A 20,747-nucleotide genomic window follows, 5' to 3' on the forward strand; every position below is an offset into this window, starting at 1 on the left:
TTATCATGGCTGATCTATATCTTTACTTCATTTACCTGCCTTGGTTCCATATCCCTTAATACCCTTACCCAACAAAAATCTATCAATCTCAGTTTTGAAATTTTCAATTGATCCCCAGCCTCAACAGCTTTTTTGGGGGAGAGAGTTCCAGATTTCCACTCCCCTTTGTGTGACAAAGTGCTTCCTGACATCACCCCTGAACAGCCTAGGCATTGGAAAAGGTTCAGAGGAGAGCCACAAGAATGATTCCCAACTTAAATGATCTTAGCCACTCAGATGGGCTTAGAAGTGCTGGGTCCATTCACTTTAGAGCTCGGTATCTGGAACATGAAATGCGAATCTGGAATTCCCTCCCGAAACCTCTCCGCCTCTCTACCTCTCTCTCCTCCTTTAAGATGCTCCTTAAAACATACTTTGGTGACCAAGCTCCAGTCTTAATATCTCCTTATGTGGCCCGGAGTCAAGTTTTGTTTGATAATCGCTCCTGTGAAGCGCCCTGGGACGTTTTACTACCTTAAAGGCGCTATATAAATGCAAGTTGTTGTTGTAGACTTCAAAGTGAAGTGACACAGGGTATATAAAATAGTTAAAGGGCTCGATTGTGTTCCCAGTGATCAATTACTTCAATTTGATAGGTTGAGGGAGACCAGGGAGCATGTGTCTAAGTTACTCCAGGGCAGGGCTGGGTTAGATGTTGGACAGTCCTTCTATACCCAGAGGATAGTAGAGTTGCCAGCTCACACAGTGAGTGCTGACTCTCTGCAAACCCTCAAAGAGCTAGTTCCTGGCCGGGGAGGAAATCACATCTTATAGAAGGTGGTCGGAATACCAGGCAATGTCAACATGGTCAAAGTGGTCTCCTCAACTAGTTTTGATCGCCTAAGATCAGAGAGGAATTTTCCTGATTTTTCCCCTTATTGGCCTTGGGTTTTTAATCTGTTTTGTTTTGCCTCTCCCAGTAGGTTACATGATTGCCCATCCTGCCCGTGCCAGCTCTCTGAAAAGAGCTATTTACTTAGTGCCATTCCCCAGGCCTTTTTAAAATGTTTCTTTTTCAAATATCTGCATAAAAGCATTTAAGCGGAAGCTAGATAAACAGGTGAGGGAGAAAGGAATAGAAGGATATACTGATAGGGTGAGATGAAGTAAGGATGGGAGGAGGCTCGTGAGGAGCATGGACTAGTTGGGCCGAATGGCCTGTTTCTGAGCTGTAAAATTCTATGTAATTCTATGTAAATATTTATACACTTCCCTTTGCTGCCGTCACTGTTTCTGGTCGAGTTTCCACGTCCTAACATTCTGCTTTTAAAGACTTCTCCTCATCTCTCATCTTCGTTCTTTTGGAGATTATGTTAAGTTTATTCCCTCCAATTACCCACTCACCGACCGACCTGTGGAAATAGTTTTTCCTGATGTTCCTCATCAAAACCCCTCATAACAGTGAGCATCTCCATCAGATCGCCTCTTTGTTCTTATTTTCTCGTCTCTCCTCATAAGTAACGCCTCTCATCCTCAGGATCCCTTCTGCATCCTCTCCATGCCCGTGACATCTTTCCTAAAGTAAAGACGCCCGGAACTGGACACAATGGGCTGGATCTCGCTGGAGTGGGGCATCTCGCACTCCGCCCCGTTAGTTAGACATTTTCCTGCACCCTTCAGCTCAAAAAAATATTTCCGCCGTAACTTGCTGGAAGTGCGAGCTGATATTGGGAGGAACGGGCCATCTGGGACCTCAGTGAACGACGGGACCGACAGTCTATCTCCTTAACCAAGGAGATTTAAAGATTGAGAAAGAAACAGAGGAACGAGAAGGAGGGTGAATTGGAGTCAAATCAGGTACAGAAAGAGAAATAAAGAGAGGGAAAGAAAGATTGGATTAAGAGAGAGAGAAAAAAGGGGACCGAAAGGAAAAGTAAGAAAACAAAATGCAAAATTTAAAATTTGACATTTTTAAATCTCCAACAATTCCACTACCTGAAGGAATGAGACGCCACAATTTAAAACGATCACTTTCTGGGCCAGAGAGGTTGATTGACAGTCATTAACAATTAAAACGGTACTTTCGCTGTTAATTACTAGACTAAACTTTTGATGGTGAGTTTAATGGGCAATTAATGTGTAAATGCAGCAAGTTCTTAAAAATAACGAGGAGGTTAAGAGCGAGATGTCATTTGTGCGAAGTTCCAGCCCAATATTCTAACTGCAGCCTAAGTCGAACGTATTTTGCTGGGGTAGTGGGGAGGGAGTCGGGTGTATTTTGCTGGGGTAATGTGGAGTCGGGTGTATTTTGCGGAGGGAGTGGGGAGGGAGTCGGGTGTATTTTGCTGGGGTAGTGGGGAGGGAGTCGGGTGTATTTTGCTGGGGTAATGTGGAGTCGGGTGTATTTTGCGGAGGGAGTGGGGAGGGAGTCGGGTGTATTTTGCTGGGGTAGTGGGGAGGGAGTCGGGTGTATTTTGCTGGGGTAATGTGGAGTCGGGTGTATTTTGCTGGGGTAGTGGGGAGGGAGTCGGGTGTATTTTGCTGGGGTAGTGGGGAGGGAGTCGGGTGTATTTTGCTGGGGTAGTGGGGAGGGAGTCGGGTGTATTTTGCTGGGGTAGTGGGGAGGGAGTCGGGTGTATTTTGCTGGGGTAGTGGGGAGGGAGTCGGGTGTATTTTGCTGGGGTAGTGGGGAGGGAGTCGGGTGTATTTTGCTGGGGTAGTGGGGAGGGAGGGAGTTTTCCAGCTCATCTGACCTGGGGCCTCCTCAATTGTAAAATACTTGACACTATCACTGGGTGAAAGGTAGGTTATTGATTTTCTAACATCTACATAAAAAGAAAAAAAATGCTCCCTCTAAAGCGACAGCTCCTGCTCACCATTAAACCGGTCAATAGCCTCCTGGCGCTGATTCCCAGTGATGCTCCCATCAATCCGCTCGTATTTATATCCGTCATACTCCAGGAAGTCCTCCAGCAGATCCAGCATTTTAGTCATCTGTCAGTCAAAAAACAGCACTTTTATCCACAACAGCATCCCTAGGTTCCGTATCCGAACTCACACCAAGACCCGTTCACCCCTCACCCCCTCTGTTCACTGACCTACAATGGGTCCCGGTCTGGCAACATCTTGGTTTTTAAAATTCTCATCCTTGTTTTCAAATCCCTCCATGGCCCCTTCCTTTGCCGTCAACGAAGTATTTTGAACTGTAATCACTGTTGTAATGTCGGCAAATGTGGCAGCCAGTTTGTGCAGAGCACGATCCCACCAGCAATAAGATAAATGTCCGACTAATCTATTTTGGGATGTTGGTTTAGGGTGAAATGTTGGTTAGGATACCCAGAGAACTCCCCTGCTCTTCTTCCAATAATGGCCTTGGGATCTTTTACGTCCACCTGAAAGGGCAGACGGGGCCTCGGTTTAACGTCTCATCCGAAAGACAGCGCCTCTGACAACGCAGCACTCCCTCAGTATTGCGCTGGGAGTGTCAGCCTGGATTAGGGGCTCCAGTCTCTGGAATGGGACTTGAACGAGAGCACCACCACTGAGCAAAACTGGCACCTTTGGGCAGAACTCGGAGAAGGCTGGCCGTCCGTGTCCAAACACGTTAATAGGCACGTCCCCAGCAGGACTCCCACTGGACAGGGAGAGGGAGAGAGAGCGGGAGCACTGGCTGATCTTCCCCCTCCCGAGCCAATTACAGAACACAACTCCTGCCGCGGTCGAGCTCAGACTGGGGACCTAACCCAGGACCCTCCAGGCTCAGTACCCCAGCGGGGGCCGGAGGGGTGAGGGAGCCTATCCGATGCGACCCCGGGTTACCTGAGAGAAGATCAGCACCCTGTGGCCTTGGCTGTGCAGCTTCTTCAACATCTTCTGCAGGAGTATCAGTTTCCCAGAGGACTTCACCAGCGAGTTCCCATCATATGATCCATTTGGCAGCACTGGGGCTTCCTGTCAACACAAGCAAGGCAACAGCGCGGTTAACACAGCTTCCAGGCAGCGGGGTTCCAGGTACACAGCTGGACTGTGAAGTCACAACCCCCCTTCCCTCCCCCACCCTGGACACAGGGGGGCCCCTCCGCTCCTCTCTCCAAAGCACCAATTCCTCAGGGAAGTTTGGATGCAGCAGCGATCCCTGTTCGACATATCAGAGCTCCATTTTATTCATTCTGGGGATGTGGGCGTCGCTGGCGAGGCCGGCATTTATTCCCCATTCCCTAGCTGCTCCTTGAGAAGGTGGTGGTGGGCCTTCTTCTTGAACCAGCCATTTTGATACAACAGAGTCTTGCTAGGCCCACATCAGAGGGCCATTAAGAGTCAACCATGTTGGTGTGGGGACTGGAGTCACATATAGGCCCAGACCGGGTAAGGACGGCAGGTTTCCTTCCCTAAAGGACATTAGTGAACCAGTTGGGTTTTTCCGACAATCCAACAGCCTCATGGTCACTTTTACTGAGACCAGATTTTTATTTCCAAGTTTTTAAAAACTGAATTCAAATTCTCAAACTGCTGTGGTGGGATTTGAACTCACTCTCTCTGGATTACTAGTCCAGTAATATAACGACCGTTACCTGTATTACACAACAGAGGTTTCCTCAATGCAAACTGTGTGGTACAGTCAGACTGCCAAGCTGTGCTGAGTTACTGGCTGCTTTGCGCCAGACTGGGAACATCTCACACATCATATTCTGGGCCCAGCTGATAGGATGAAAATCTACTCCCTCTATCAGTCAGGGCTTGATTCAAACCTCTGGGGTGAAAATGCTCCAGCAACTGTACAACTTCATTCCTTAACTTCAATCCATCCTAACTGTATAAATCAGATTCCCCTGATTAACTGAGCCCAACTTCAGTCCCCAGTCTGCACTGAGTTACCTGATCTTAGCCAGGCAAGGTGTGGGGGGCATTAATTGGCTGCAGTGCCTCTGGGTTAAGAAGGGGGGAAATTAGCCAGGGCTCCTGCTCCTGATCACTATCCAGAGACTCGCACCGAATGCGCAGGGTAAGAACATAGGAACAGGAGGAGGCCATTCAGCCCCTTGAGTCTGTTCCATCATTTAATTAGATCATGGCTGATCTGTATCTGAACTCCATTTACCCACCTTGGTTCTGTAACCCTTAATACCCTGACCAAACAAAAATCCATCAATCTCAGTTTTGAAATTTTCAATTGATCCCCAGCCTTAACAGCTTTTTGGGGGAGAGAATTCCAGATTCCCACTCCCCTTTGTGACTCCAACTGCTTAAAGACCCAAGAACAGGATCGGGCTACGCTGTATTACCCCCTATGATCGAATGGCCTTCCAACACTCACTGCGTTGGCTCGACCATGAAGAGTGGCAACACAGACAGGGCACTAGAGGGCTGCACAGCTCCTGTTCAACTTGGTGCTGCATTCGGCTCATCCAAAGGATGGCACCGCCAACAGTGCAGCACTCCCTCCGTACTGACCCTCCGACAGTGCAGCGCTCCCTTAGTACGGACCCTCCGACAGGGCAGCGCTCCCTCAGTACTGACCCTCCGACAGGGCAGCGCTCCCTCAGTACTGACCCTCCGACAGGGCAGCGCTCCCTCAGTACTGACCCTCCGACAGTGCAGCGCTCCCTCAGTACTGACCCTCCGACAGGGCAGCGCTCCCTCAGTACTGACCCTCCGACAGGGCAGCGCTCCCTCAGTACTGACCCTCCGACAGGGCAGCGCTCCCTCAGTACTGACCCTCCGACAGGGCAGCGCTCCCTCAGTACTGACCCTCCGACAGGGCAGCGCTCCCTCAGTACTGACCCTCCGACAGGGCAGCGCTCCCTCAGTACTGACCCTCCGACAGTGCAGCGCTCCCTCAGTACTGACCCTCCGACAGTGCAGCACTCCCTCAGTACTGACCCTCCGACAGTGCAGCACTCCCTCAGTACTGACCCTCCGACAGTGCGGCGCTCCCTCAATACTGACCCTCCGACAGTGCGGCGCTCCCTCAATACTGACCCTCCGACAGTGCGGCGCTCCCTCAGTACTGACCCTCCGACAGTGCGGCACTCCCTCAGTACTGACCCTCCGACTGTGCGGCGCTCCCTCAGTACTGACCCTCCGACAGTGCGGCGCTCCCTCAGTACTGACCCTCCGACAGTGCGGCGCTCCCTCAGTACTGACCCTCCGACAGTGCGGCGCTCCCTCAGTACTGACCCTCCGACAGTGCGGCGCTCCCTCAGTACTGACCCTCCGACTGTGCGGCGCTCCCTCAGTACTGACCCTCCGACAGTGCGGCGCTCCCTCAGTACTGACCCTCCGACAGTGCTGCACTCCCTCAGTACTGACCCTCCGACAGTGCAGCGCTCCCTCAGTACTGACCCTCCGACAGTGCAGCGCTCCCTCAGTACTGACCCTCCGACAGTGCAGCGCTCCCTCAGTACTGACCCTCCGACAGTGCTGCACTCCCTCAGTACTGACCCTCCGACAGTGCAGCGCTCCCTCAGTACTGAGCCTCCGACAGTGCAGCGCTCCCTCAGTACTGACCCTCCGACAGTGCAGCGCTCCCTCAGTACTGCACTGAGAGTGTCAGCTTGGATTAGGTGTTTAAGCGGTGAGAATGTGGAGCTCGCTACCACATGGAGTAGTTGAGGCGATCGATGGATTTAAGGGGAAGCTAGATGAACACAAAGGACAAAGGAATAGAAGGATATGCTGACAGGGTGAGATGGAATAAACAGAGTGGGAGGAGGCTCGTGTGGAGCATAAACACAGGCATGGACCGAATGGCCTGTTTCTGTGCTGTAAAGTTTGATGTAATTCTATATAAGTCTCTGGGGTGGAGCTTGAGCCTACGACCTTCTGACTCAAGAGGTAAATGAGTGAACTGAACCAAACTAACACCGAGTTAGGGGCTGGGTGTATCTCTCCGACCCCTTTGGAGAGTCCCCTGTTCTGCCCTCTCGATACGTACCACTGCAGCCACTGGGAATAGGTAGGGATGGTTGCAACATTTCTTCAGATCCATCATGATGTTGAGTAGCGACACCTGATTCCCACCTCCTTTCGAATTCAGGGCCTCAAAATTCTTGGTCAAGATGAACTTGTAATATTTCCTGCCAGGACACACAAATATAAGAAGCAGAAAGTGAGCACGAGCTGTTCACACTTGGATGCAGATTTACTGCTCGGCTTCTTTCTGACTTACTTCTGCATCGAGCTCAGCTCCACGCGGACAATCAGTTCGGTCTTTGACGGCATGTTCTTAAAGACATCGGCCTTGAGGCGTCTCAGCATGTGGGGCCCCAGGAGGTCGTGCAGTTTCTTAATCTGGTCCTCCTTCGAGATATCTGCAAACTCCTCCAGGAAACCTTCCAGGTTACTGCAACAAAATAATAACAGTCACTGCTGCCATCTCATTTCGCCGGAGCTGGACTCCGTCTGCTTAAAGACCCATCCGGCAATGCCCATCTCAAAGCAGTCCCACGGCTGACAACTCAAACTCCAGCCCCACCTCCAACCCCCTCTTCAGTCAAAGGCAGGATCACCAGGGGAGCCAGCCACTCGTACTGAGGCTCCAACCTGCCCCCACCACCTTTATTCCAGCCTCTCCCTGACATCTGTACTCCCGAGCAGCAGTGCAGCAAGGCTCCAGTGCAGCGTGCCAGCAAGTGGGGCTACAGTCGCAGCCCCAACACAGCAAGTTCCTGATCCCTGTCAGAGGCAAAGCAGGAAGAACAGAAGATATCTCCCAAAAGGCACCTCCGCTGTCCCACGTAACGCTGGGGGTGAAATTCAACATTGGTGGGGGCGCAAAACGGACTGAAACAAATCGACCCCCGGCCACACCGCGCACGATTCTCGTCTCCAGGGAAGCAGCGTGTAATACAGGCGGCCAATTCATTACAGCCCGTCTCCCCCTCCATTACAGCCCGTCTCCCCCCTCCATTACAGCCCGTCTCCCCACCTTCCATTACAGCCCGTTTCCACCTTCCATTACAGCCCGTTTCCACCTTCCATTACAGCCCGTTTCCACCTTCCATTACAGCCCGTCTCCCCCACCTCCATTACAGCCCGTCTCCCCCACCTCCATTACAGCCCGTCTCCCCCACCTCCATTACAGCCCGTCTCCCCCACCTCCATTACAGCCCGTCTCCCCCACCTCCATTACAGCCCGTCTCCCCCACCTCCATTACAGCCCGTCTCCCCCACCTCCATTACAGCCCGTCTCCCCCACCTCCATTACAGCCCGTCTCCCCCACCTCCATTACAGCCCGTCTCCCCCACCTCCATTACAGCCCGTCTCCCCCACCTCCATTACAGCCCGTCTCCCCCACCTCCATTACAGCCCGTCTCCCCCACCTCCATTACAGCCCGTCTCCCCCACCTCCATTACAGCCAGTCTCCCCCACCTCCATTACAGCCAGTCTCCCCCACCTCCATTACAGCCAGTCTCCCCCACCTCCATTACAGCCCGTCTCCCCCACCTCCATTACAGCCCGTCTCCCCCACCTCCATTACAGCCCGTCTCCCCCACCTCCATTACAGCCCGTCTCCCCCACCTCCATTACAGCCCGTCTCCCCCACCTCCATTACAGCCCGTCTCCCCCACCTCCATTACAGCCCGTCTCCCCCACCTCCATTACAGCCCGTCTCCCCCACCTCCATTACAGCCCGTCTCCCCCACCTCCATTACAGCCCGTCTCCCCCACCTCCATTACAGCCCGTCTCCCCCACCTCCATTACAGCCCGTCTCCCCCACCTCCATTACAGCCCGTCTCCCCCACCTCCATTACAGCCCGTCTCCCCCACCTCCATTACAGCCCGTCTCCCCCACCTCCATTACAGCCCGTCTCCCCCACCTCCATTACAGCCCGTCTCCCCCACCTCCATTACAGCCCGTCTCCCCCACCTCCATTACAGCCCGTCTCCCCCACCTCCATTACAGCCCGTCTCCCCCACCTCCATTACAGCCCGTCTCCCCCACCTCCATTACAGCCCGTCTCCCCCACCTCCATTACAGCCCGTCTCCCCCACCTCCATTACAGCCCATCTCCCCCACCTCCATTACAGCCCGTTTCTCCCCCTCCATTACAGCCCGTTTCTCCCCCTCCATTACAGCCCGTTTCTCCCCCTCCATTACACGCCGTTTCTCCCCCTCACCGAAGTTTAATTTTGCTCCCACTGAGTCACAGGCCAGGAAGGTTCCAGGTCCAATCCTACTCCTGCTCTGTGCGGAGTCAGCTGATCTGAGCTCAGCAACAATCCCCGAGTTAGGGAGATGGGGGAAAAAAAACGCCATCAGCCAGCAATCCTGCCCCGGATCGCAATCCAGCAACCCCGAGTGGACCCCCAGAGCGAGCGTGTGGATCTAGGATGAGAATCTCAATTGGGTTCGGCTGTACTCCCCTCCCTCCACAGTCGAATAGCCAACACTCACAGCCTGGGATCACACACAAAGAATGGCAACTCGTGCAGGGCACATGAGGCCGACTGCAAAACCCAATGAGAGTCAACACCTTCAGGAAAGGAGGGGAGACAAGGAGTGACAAGGGCAAAATTTTAAATAAATATGTCAGTCGTGACTCAGCGGGCAGCACTCGCGCCTCTGAATCAGAAGGCCATGGGTTCAAGCCCCACTCCAGAGACTTGAGCAGAAAATCTAGGCTGACATTCCCAGTGCACTAGCGAGGGAGTGCCGCATCGTCGGAGGTGCTGTCTTTCGGATGAGATGTTACACCGAGGCCCTATCTGCCCTCATAGGTGGACATAAAAGATCCAATGACACTATTTGAAGACGAGCAGGGGAGTTCTCCCCGGTGTCCTGGCCAAATATTTAACCCTCAACCAACATCACTAAAAACAGATTATCTGGTGATTATCACATTGCTGATTGTGGGATCTTGCTGTGCGCAAATTGGCTGCTGCATTTCCTACATTAAGTGACTACATTTCAAAAATACTTAATTGTCTGTAAAGCGCTTTGGGGCATCCTCAGGTCGTGAAAGGTGCTGTAGAAATGCAAGTCAAGGGAAAAAAAGACAGAATTTTTAAAACAATAAAACTTACTTGAAGCGAACAGGAGTGAGGAAGTTCAGTAGGTGGAAGAGCTCCTCCAGGTTATTCTGTAGCGGCGTCCCAGTCAGCAGCAGCTTATAATCGATCTTGTAAGCATTCAGCACCCTGAAATACTGAGAAATTCAACACTGAGAAATAAACAAACAACTTCCCCTCAAACGGCATCGCGAGAATCATGTGACCTGCATCCGCATTTCACACAATTCACAGGTGATTTGCCGCCGTTGTTTAGGGTCTCTCCCTCTTCCCTCCCCAAAGGTATCAACACCTTCAAACCATCGAATCACACAGCACAGGAGGAGGCCATTCGGCCCATCGTGCCTGTGCCGGCCCTTTGAAAGAGCTATCCAATTAGTCCCGTTCCCCTGCTCTTTCCCCATTGCCCTGCAAATTTTTCCCATCATTAATAACTTTCAAAAGGGAATTGGATAAATATTGAATCTGCTTCCACCGCCCTTTCAGGCAGCGCGTTCCAGATCATAACAACTCGCTGCTTAAAAACAATGTCTCCTCATCTTCCCTCTGGTTCTTTTGCCAATTATTTTAAATCTGTGTCCTCTGGTTACTGATCCTTTTGCCACTGGAAACAGTTTCTCCTTATTTACTCTTATCAAAATCCTTCATGATTTTGAACACCTCTATCAAATCTCCCCTTAACCTTCTCTGCTCTAAGGGGAACAACCCCAGCTTCTCCAGTCTCTCCACATAACTGAAGTCCCTCATCCCTGGAACCATTCCAGTAAATCTCCTCCGCACCCTCTCCAAGGCCTGGGTTATAGGAGGAGACAGTGGATCTCAGCAGGATATTCCACTGTGAAGCCCCTCATCCAACCTCTGCACATACCCCTCCCAGCAGGAGTCGTCAGATAGGGATCTCCCGGCAGATGGTCCTCTCTCCCCAGCCCAGGGGCAGCGAGACCACCTCACACTTACTTTGGACTGGTTATTTTTCAGCCTGTGAGCTTCGTCGACAACGAGACACGCCCAGTCTATGGATCCCAGAATCGTCTGGTCGATGGTGATCATCTCATACGACGTGAGCAGAACGTGAAACTTTATTTGCGCTTCGCTCTGTAAACAGCAAACGATTCCTCCCGTCATCATAAATCCCAAACAGGCTCACAATGCAAACTCCAGGCCTGTGAGTCTCACTCATTGGGAGGCCAGGCTCTTGTTGGTTTAAAAATGTAACCTATGGGAGGGCTGGGTGGTGCATTGGGTCAGATCCCCTCCGAAACCTGGGTTCCAATTCAGTCCGGACAGGCTGTCTGTTGGCTGTAAAGGTCCTGTGTGAAGTGAGTTTGGACAGTCTCAATCCAGCTTCCAGTAGGCATTGGCCCACTGAACAAAACTGTCCCTAACTGGCAATCTCATTCAGAGAGGCCGCAGGATGAGTGGTCTGGGAAGTAGGCCGTTCCCTCCTGTAGATTGTAGGTGGGGCCACTCCCCCCTCTCTCTAGACTGTAGGTGAGGCCGTTTCCCCCTCTCTCTAGACTGTAGGTGAGGCCGTTTCCCCCTCTCTCTAGACTGTAGGCGGGGCCACTCCCCCCTCTCTCTAGACTATAGGCGGGGCCACTCCCCCCTCTCTCTAGACTGTAGGCGGGGCCACTCCCCCCTCTCTCTAGACTGTAGGCGGGGCCACTCCCCCCTCTCTCTAGACTGTAGGTGAGGCCATTTCCCCCTCTCTCTAGACTGTAGGCGGGGCCGTTTCCCCCTCTCTCTAGACTGTAGGCGGGGCCACTCCCCCCTCTCTCTAGACTATAGGCGGGGCCACTCCCCCCTCTCTCTAGACTATAGGCGGGGCCACTCCCCCCTCTCTCTAGACTGTAGGCGGGGCCACTCCCCCCTCTCTCTAGACTGTAGGCGGGGCCACTCCCCCCTCTCTCTAGACTGTAGGTGAGGCCATTTCCCCCTCTCTCTAGACTGTAGGCGGGGCCACTCCCCCCTCTCTCTAGACTGTAGGCGGGGCCGTTTCCCCCTCTCTCTAGACTGTAGGCGGGGCCACTCCCCCCTCTCTCTAGACTGTAGGCGGGGCCACTTCCCCCTCTCTCTAGACTGTAGGCGGGGCCACTCCCCCCCCTCTAGACTGTAGGCGGGGCCACTCCCCCCTCTCTCTCTAGACTGTAGGCGGGGCCACTCCCCCCTCTCTCTCTAGACTGTAGGCGGGGCCACTCCCCCCTCTCTCTCTAGACTGTAGGCGTGGCCACTCCCCCCTCTCTCTCTAGACTGTAGGCGGGGCCACTCCCCCCTCTCTCTCTAGACTGTAGGCGGGGCCACTCCCCCCTCTCTCTCTAGACTGTAGGCGGGGCCACTCCCCCTCTCTCTAGACTGTAGGCGGGGCCACTCCCCCCTCTCTCTAGACTATAGGATCCCCCCAGGCCACTTCCTCCTGATTTATCGCAATAAGTGTGAGGTAGACCATGTGACACCACGGGACAATTGGATCCCAACCACTGGCCCCATGCCAAGCACATAGGGTACTCAACGGGGGAGAAAGGTCCTGGGTAAGCAAATAAAATCAAGCCTACAAGAACTAAAGACAAATACGTTCATTTTAAATGCACGGTAAGTTACCGTGATGATCAAGGACTTGTTCCACTGGAATCATCAAGAACCTTCTTTGTTCTCTCAGCACGATGCATTCTCAACTACAACTGCATGAACCCACCAAGATAGAAGAAAAATATTTTATTTGCCTGTTTTCTCCCCTCATCTCATGAAAGTCCTGGGTACATTTTCATGGTCACCCTCCAATTCCTCAACCCAGGCAGCCATTCTTCACGTGGGCCTAGAAATTGAGAGTTGGCAAGCTATTCGGTCATGGAGGGCATCACAGCCAGGCCCAGTCCCGTCCTCAGGGGGTCACTGGATAGCGATCAAGAGTGGGAACCCCAACAGGTTTTTCCCTTCCTTGCCCATGATCACTGAGGCCCAAAGCACTGCCCCAACCACAGTCCCAGCTGGGATCAGCCAACTCAGCACAAACTAGAGATTAAGCCTGAAGTGCCCTGGTCTGCAGGGCTCAGGATCACAACTCATTTACCAACTCAGCCCATCAAGGAATCAGTACCAGAAAAAAAAATCTTTCAGATGCGACAGAAAGCAGTCCCCGCTCGATCGGCAGCCCATCCACCGCCTCAGCCATTCACTCCCTTCACCACCGGCGCACCGGGGCTGCAGTGTGTACCGTCTACAAGGTGCACTGAAGCAACTCACCGAGGCTACTTCAACAGCACCTCCCAAACCCGCAATCTCTACCACCTAGAAGGACAAGGGCAGCAGGTGCATGGGAACAACACCTCCAAGTTCCCCTCAGAGTCACTCACCATCCTAACTTGGACATATATCGCCATTCCTTCATCATCGCTGGGGTGAAATCCTGGAACTCCCTCCCTAACAGCACATTCACCACACGAACTGCAGTGGTTCAAGGAGAAGGCCCACCAACACCTTCTCAAGGGCAACTAGGGATGAGCAATAAATTCCCTCCATTGCCAGCGACGCCCACAACCCAAGATCCTACTCAAACAAGATGGCATTTACTCACCTTCATCCTGAAGGTCTTCTTCCCGCTCTTGACTACGTTATCATCAAAGCAGAACTCGTTCTCACGGATGACGGCTCTGCAGTCTTTGTCCCCCGTGTAAGTCACCACATAGAAATACGGTGCCCACAACGTGAACTCTCGCTCCCAATTAATAATGGTGGACAAGGGAGCACTCACCAGGAAAGGCCCCTTGGAGTGGCCCTGATTGAATAATACAGATTTGTTGTTACTCTAACTCTTGTGTCAGTGTGACTGTAATGCAGAAGTGAACTGATCCGTCCATGCTCATTACTCAATTTTTTTAGTGTTAGGAATCCGAGCAGGTGACAGCTACAGAGACAGACACGGCGACAGAGACAGCGACAGACACGGCGACAGACACAGACACAGACACGGCGACAGACACAGACGCAGACGCAGACGCAGAGACGGCGACAGAGACAGACACGGCGACAGAGACAGCGACAGACACGGCGACAGACACAGACACAGACACGGCGACAGACACAGACGCAGACGCAGACGCAGACGCAGAGACGGCGACAGAGACAGACACGGCGACAGAGACAGACACGGCGACAGAGACAGACACGGCGACAGAGACAGACACGGCGACAGAGACAGACACGGCGACAGCGACAGACACGGAGACAGCGACAGACACGGAGACAGCGACAGACACGGAGACAGCGACAGACACGGAGACAGCGACAGACACGGAGACAGCGACAGACACGGAGACAGCGACAGACACGGAGACAGCGACAGACACAGAGACAGCGACAGACACAGAGACAGCGACAGACACAGAGACAGCGACAGACACAGAGACAGCGACAGACACAGAGACAGCGACAGACACAGAGACAGCGACAGACACAGAGACAGCGACAGACACAGAGACGGCGACAGACACAGAGACAGCGACAGACACGGTGACAGACACGGCGACAGACAGACACGGCGACAGACAGACACGGCGACAGACACAGCGACAGACACAGCGACAGACACAGCGACAGACACAGCGACAGACACAGCGACAGACACAGCGACAGACACAGCGACAGACACAGCGACAGACACAGCGACAGACACAGCGACAGACACAGCGACAGACACAGCGACAGACACAGCGACAGACACAGACCACAAATTATATGTTTAGTTTTGTCAATGAGCAGAACTCCAGAAGATTAACTATTAATTTAAATTTTCATTACAAACTACGGAACTCAGAGTAAATGAGGTCCAATACATAATAATAAAACTAAAACATTAAAGAGTACATGCCCAAATTATTATTTCACTCGTCAATCAGGAATGTAAGCCAAGAGGACACAATTGGTGAATTGTCCACAGTAAGTTTAGAACAGATACATCAGAAAAAAATTATTTACTGAGTGATAACCTTCTGGAATAATCTAGAGGCAGAAACATTGAAGTTATTCAAAATACAATTAGACGCCATGATGGGATGTACCAGAGAGGTGGACGTTGATGGAAAGTCAATGTACTCGAGGGATGGGCTTAAAAAAAGTAACTGTCCAGCTCACAAACTTGGAGAAGAAACTTTACTCAGGTTTTGTTCCCAACGACTAGTCACAAAACCCAGCCCCAGATCTCAGCTCCTCGCCCCCGCCCCGGGCCCCCACTCGCCCCCGCCCCGGGCCCCCACTCGCCCCCGCCCCGGGCCCCCACTCGCCCCCGCCCCGGGCCCCCACTCGCCCCCGCCCCGGGCCCACACTCGCCCCCGCCCCGGGCCCACACTCGCCCCCGCCCCGGGCCCACACTCGCCCCCGCCCCGGGCCCACACTCGCCCCCGCCCCGGGCCCACACTCGCCCCCGCCCCGGGCCCACACTCGCCCCCGCCCCGGGCCCACACTCGCCCCCGCCCCGGGCCCACACTCGCCCCCGCCCCGGGCCCACACTCGCCCCCGCCCCGGGCCCACACTCGCCCCCGCCCCGGGCCCACACTCGCCCCCGCCCCGGGCCCACACTCGCCCCCGCCCCGGGCCCACACTCGCCCCCGCCCCGGGCCCACACTCGCCCCCGCTCCTAGACCCCACTCGCCCCCGCCCCGAGCCCCCACTCGCCCCCGCCCCGAGCCCCCACTCGCCCCCGCCCCGAGCCCCCACTCGCCCCCATTCGCCCCTGCCCCTGGCCCCCACTCGCCCCTGCCCCCAGCCCCCACTCGCCCCCGCCCCCAGCCCCCACTCGCCCCCGCCCCCAGCCCCCACCCCTGGCCCCCACTCGCCCCCACCCCTGGCCCCCACTCGCCCCCTGCCCCGAGCCCCCACTCGCCACCCATTTGCCAGCCTACTGTTCCTCACCTCTTTGAACAGCGAATACAGAAATACAATGGTCTGGATGGTTTTTCCCAATCCCATCTCATCTGCCAGGATAGTGTCAGTGCCCTGTGCCCAAGAGAAGCGGAGCCAGTTCAGCCCCTCCAGCTGGTAAGAGTGCAAGTTTCCTCCAGTGACATCAACGTACTCCGGCTGCTTATCAAACTTCATGGTTGGCTGTGGTGAGATGAGAAAGTATATAATTATTCACATGGAAAATACAAGCAGCACAAACAGAGAGGAGCAACGCTGGTTTTGGTGCATTTAATAATAACTGGTCAGATTTACAGCATCGCACCAGGAATCAGGCATTCCCCATTGTGCCAATTTCAGAAAATAGCCTAGTTTATGAAACAGTTGACAGGATAGAAGTCTCGTCACTGGCTGCAAGGATCCTACTCAAAAAGACTTGGGGCAACTTCAACCCAATTCCTACCGAGCACGGACCCACAGTACAAAACTGTCCCCACACCGTGGGAGCACCTTCACCACACGCACTCTAGTGGTTGAAGAAGGCTCACCACCTCCTTCTCAAAGGCAACTAGGGATGGGCAATAAATGCCGGCCTTGTCAGCAACGTCCACATTCCGAGAATGAATTAAAAAAACAATGATGCTAAATTAGCAATCTCATTCAGAGAGGCCAAAACAAGGGCTAGTTTGGAAACTGGAAATGTCACACTGCTGCAGTAGTAAACACTCTGCTGAGGCTGGAGTTACGTCACATTAATGGGACAGTGTAGAGGGAGATTTACTCTGTATCTAACCCGTGCTGTACCTGCCCTGGGAGTGTTTGATGGGACAGTGTAAAGAGAGCTTTACTCTGTATCTAACCCATGCTGTACCTGCCCTGGGAGTGTTTGATGGGGCAGTGTAGAGGGAGCTTTACTCTGTATCTAACCCGTGCTGTACCTGCCCTGGGAGTGTTTGACGGGGCAGTGTAGAGGGAGCTTTACTCTGTATCTAACCCAGATGTCGAATGGCAAAAAAAAATCCTGAGCACTGACTCTTGCTGCCAGAGTTATCTGATGATACCAAGTCCAAAGCCTGAACAAAAATGGAATCATTTTTAAGGTTTTGCTCTCCCTGTGCCGGGATCTGAGAACCGACTTTAATCTTCATGTAGACTGGGCAAACCAAATCGGCAAAAGTAGTTTGGAGGTCGAGTTCGCAGAATGCATCCGAAACAGCTGTCTAGAACAATATGTCGTGGAACCAATTAGGGAACAGGCTATTTTAGATCTAGTATTGTGTAATGAGACAGGATTAATTAGTAATTGTATAATAAAGGATCCTCTGGGGAAGAGTGGTCATATTACGATAGAATTTCATATTGTGTTTGAGAGTGATGTAGTTAAGTCCGAAACTAGGGTCTTAAATTTAAACAAGGCTAATTATGTAGGTATGAGGGGCGAGTTGGCTAAAGTAGGTTGGGAAATTAGATTAAAAGATATGATGGTGAACATTTAAAGAAATATTTCATAATGCCGAACGAATATACATTCCCTTGAGGAATCAAAACTCCACGGGAAAAGTGATCCAACTGTGGCTAACTAGAGAAGTTAAGGATAGTATTAGATTAAAAGAAGAGGCTTATAATGTTACCAAAACGAGAAGTAAGCCTGAGGATTTGGAGGCTTTTAGAAATCAGCAAAGGATGACCAAAAAATTGATAAAGAGGGAGACAATTAAACATGAGAGTAAATTTGCAAGAAATATAAAAACAGATTGTAAGAGCTTCTATAAGTATATAAAAAGGAAGAGATTGCCAAAAGTAAACGTGAGTCCCTTAGAGGCTGAGACAGCAGAAAGTATAATGGGAATCAGGAAATGGCAGAGACGTTAAACAAATATTTAGATTCTGTCTTCACAGTAGAAGACACAAAAAGCATACCAGAAATAGTGGGGAACCAAGGGTCTAATGAGTGAGGAACTGAAAAGTAATTAAGATTAGTAAAGAAAAAGTACTGGAGAAATTAATGGGACTAAAAGCCGACAAATCCCCTGGACCTGATGGCCTACATCCGAGGGTTCTAAAAGAGGTGGCGGCAGAGATAGTGGATGCATTGGTTTTGATCTTCCACAATTCCCTAGATTCTAGAACGGTCCCCATGGATTGGAAGGTAGCAAATATAACCCCGCTATTCAAGAAAGGAGGGAGAAAAAAAACAGGGAACTATAGGCCAGTTAACCTAACATCAGTAGTAGGGAAAATGCTAGAATCTATTATTAATGATGTAGTAACAGAGCACTTAGAAAATCATAATATGATTAGGCAGAGTCAACACAGTTTTATGAAAGGGAGATCATGTTTGAAAAATCTATTAGAGTTTTCTGAGAATGCAAGTAGCAGGGTAGATAAAGGGGAACCAGTGGATTTTCAGAAGGCATTCGATAAAGTGCCACATAAAAGGTTGTTACACAAGATTAGGGCTCATGGGGTTGGGGGCAATATATTAACATGGGTAGAGGATTGGTTAACGGACAGAAAACAGAGAGTAGGAATAAATGGGTCATTTTCAGGTTGGCAGGTTGTAACTAGTGGGGTACCGCAAGGATCAGTGCTTGGGCCTCAGCTATTTACAATCTATATTAATGATTTAGATGAAGGGACCGAGTGTAATGTATCCAAATCTGCTGACGATACAAAGCCAGGTGGGAAAGTAAGCTTTGAGGAGGACACAAAGAGTCTGTGAAGGGAAATAAACAGGTTAAGTGAGTGGGCAAGAAGGTGGCAGATGGAGTATAATATGGGGATGTGTGAGGTTATTCACTTTAGTAGAAAAAATAGAAAATCGGAATTTTTTTAAATGGTGAGAAACTATTAAATGTTGGTGTTCAGAGGGATTTGGGTGTCCTTGTGCAAGAAACACAAAAAGTTAACATGCAGGTACAGCAAGCAATTAGGAAGCCAAATGGCATGTTGGCCTTTATTGCAAGAGGGTTGGAGTACAAGAGTAAGGAAGTCTTACTGTAATTGTACGGGGCTTTGATGAGACCACACCTGGAGTACTGTGTACAGTTTTGGTCTCCTTATCTAAGGAGGGATATACTTGCCTTCAAGATGGTGCAACAAAGGTTCACCAGATTGATTCCTGGGATGAGAGGGTTGTCCTATAAGGAAAGATTGAGTAGAATGGACCTATACTCTCTGGAGTTTAGAAGAATGAGAGGTGATCTCATTGAAATATATAAGATTCTAAGAGGGCTTGACAGGGTAGATGCTGAGAGGATGTTTCCCCTGGCTGGAGAGTCTAGAACTAGGGGACATAGTCTCAAGATTAGGGGTTGGACATTTAGGACTGGGATGAGGAGGAATTTCTTCACTCAGAGGGTTGTGAATCTTTGGAATTCTCTACCTCAGAGGGCTGTGGATGCTCAGTCGTTGAATATATTCAAGGCTGAGATCGATAGATTTTTGGACTCTAGGGGAATCAAGGGATACGGGGATCGGGCGGGAAAGTGGAGTTGAGGTCGAAGATCAGCCATGATCTTATTGAATGGCAGAGCAGGCTCGAGGGGCCATATGGCCTACTCCTGCTCCTATTTCTTATGTTCTTATGGGCTGGCCTGACAGACAGAGTCCGGTCCTGCCTCGGCTCCTGCTCACTTACATCCACCACAGGCTGTGTCGGGGGCGGATCGAATGTCAACTCCCCGGCTTTCCGTCCTTTTTTGTTCAGCTTCTTCACTGGTCTCATATCTTCACCCAAAATCAGATGCCTGCAACGAGAGAGAGAGGAGGGAAAATCAAAGCCTCTGACCTGCAGCACTCTTATCACTGGAATGGAGGAGCAGCAATTACTAATTTCTCCCCTCCACCTCCCAAATTTGTCCGCTCCTCTCCCGAGGGTGCTGACCATCTTCCAGTAACTTGCTGCAACACTCATCCTTCATACAAGACCCAAGACAGCAAAGCTGTTAAGACCAATGGAAATGCTTGACTGTGAAGCCTCAGTGAGCCAACTCTCTCCCTGCTTTCTTTTGTTTTTTGGGGATGTGAGTGATGTTGGCAAGGCTACATTCATTCCTCGTTGTAATAATAGTTGAGTGCAACTTTGTGGCTTTCTAGGCCAGTTTAAGACCATCAAGTGTCTGCCACACGTTGGGGCTTGCTTCTTCGGCAGCACCTCCCAAACCCGTGACCTCCACCACCTAGAAGGACAAGGGCTGCAGGTGCATGGGAACAACATCACCTGCACGTTCCCCTCCAAGTCGCACACCATCCTGAATTGGACGAATATCGGCCGTTCCTTCATCGTCACTGGGTCCAAATCCTGGAACTCCCTTCCTAACAGCACTGTGGGAGAACCTTCACCACACGGACTGCAGCGGTTCAAGAAGGCGGCTCACCACCACCTTCTCAAGAAATGACTTGCATTTCTATAGCCTCACAACCTCAAGGTGTCCCAAAGCGCTTTACAGCCAATGAAGTACTTTTGAAGCGTAGTCACTGTTGTAATGTAGGAAATGCGGCAGCCAATTTATGCACGGCAAGATCCCACACACAGCAATGTAATAATTATCGGATAATCTGTTTTTTAACGATGTTGGTTGAGGGATAAATATTGACCTTGACACCGGGATATCTCCCCTGCCCTTCTTCAAAATAGTGCCATGGGATCTTTCACATCCACCCGAGAGAGCAGACGGGTCCTCGGTTTAACTAAACATCCAAAAGACATCACCCCCGACAGTGCAGCACTCCCTCGGTACTGCTTTGGGAGAGTCAGCCAGGGTTTTGTGCTCAAGTCCCTGGAGTGGGACTTGAACCAATGAGCTTCTGACTCAGAGGTGAGAGTGCTAGAGATGGGCAATAAATGCCGGCCTTGCTAG

At 51.7% G+C, this 20,747-nt stretch overlaps 1 protein-coding gene across 1 annotated transcript in view; it reads right to left on the minus strand.

The window, feature by feature from the left end:
• Positions 1-20,747, minus strand: part of chd5 (chromodomain helicase DNA binding protein 5) — a 73,786-nt gene that overhangs the window by 35,643 nt on the left and 17,396 nt on the right. The window contains exons 11-19 of the mRNA XM_067970208.1: positions 19,526-19,634; positions 15,898-16,089; positions 13,565-13,765; positions 10,951-11,088; positions 10,009-10,130; positions 7,148-7,321; positions 6,914-7,055; positions 3,799-3,930; positions 2,856-2,973 (exon numbers count right to left, since the gene is read on the minus strand). Of these exons, the coding sequence (XP_067826309.1) occupies positions 2,856-2,973; positions 3,799-3,930; positions 6,914-7,055; positions 7,148-7,321; positions 10,009-10,130; positions 10,951-11,088; positions 13,565-13,765; positions 15,898-16,089; positions 19,526-19,634 (1,328 nt within the window). The remainder of the gene's footprint in view (positions 1-2,855; positions 2,974-3,798; positions 3,931-6,913; positions 7,056-7,147; positions 7,322-10,008; positions 10,131-10,950; positions 11,089-13,564; positions 13,766-15,897; positions 16,090-19,525; positions 19,635-20,747) is intronic.

This window comes from Heptranchias perlo, chromosome 32, assembly GCF_035084215.1.
Source record: "Heptranchias perlo isolate sHepPer1 chromosome 32, sHepPer1.hap1, whole genome shotgun sequence".
Taxonomy (NCBI): Eukaryota; Metazoa; Chordata; class Chondrichthyes; order Hexanchiformes; family Hexanchidae; genus Heptranchias; species Heptranchias perlo.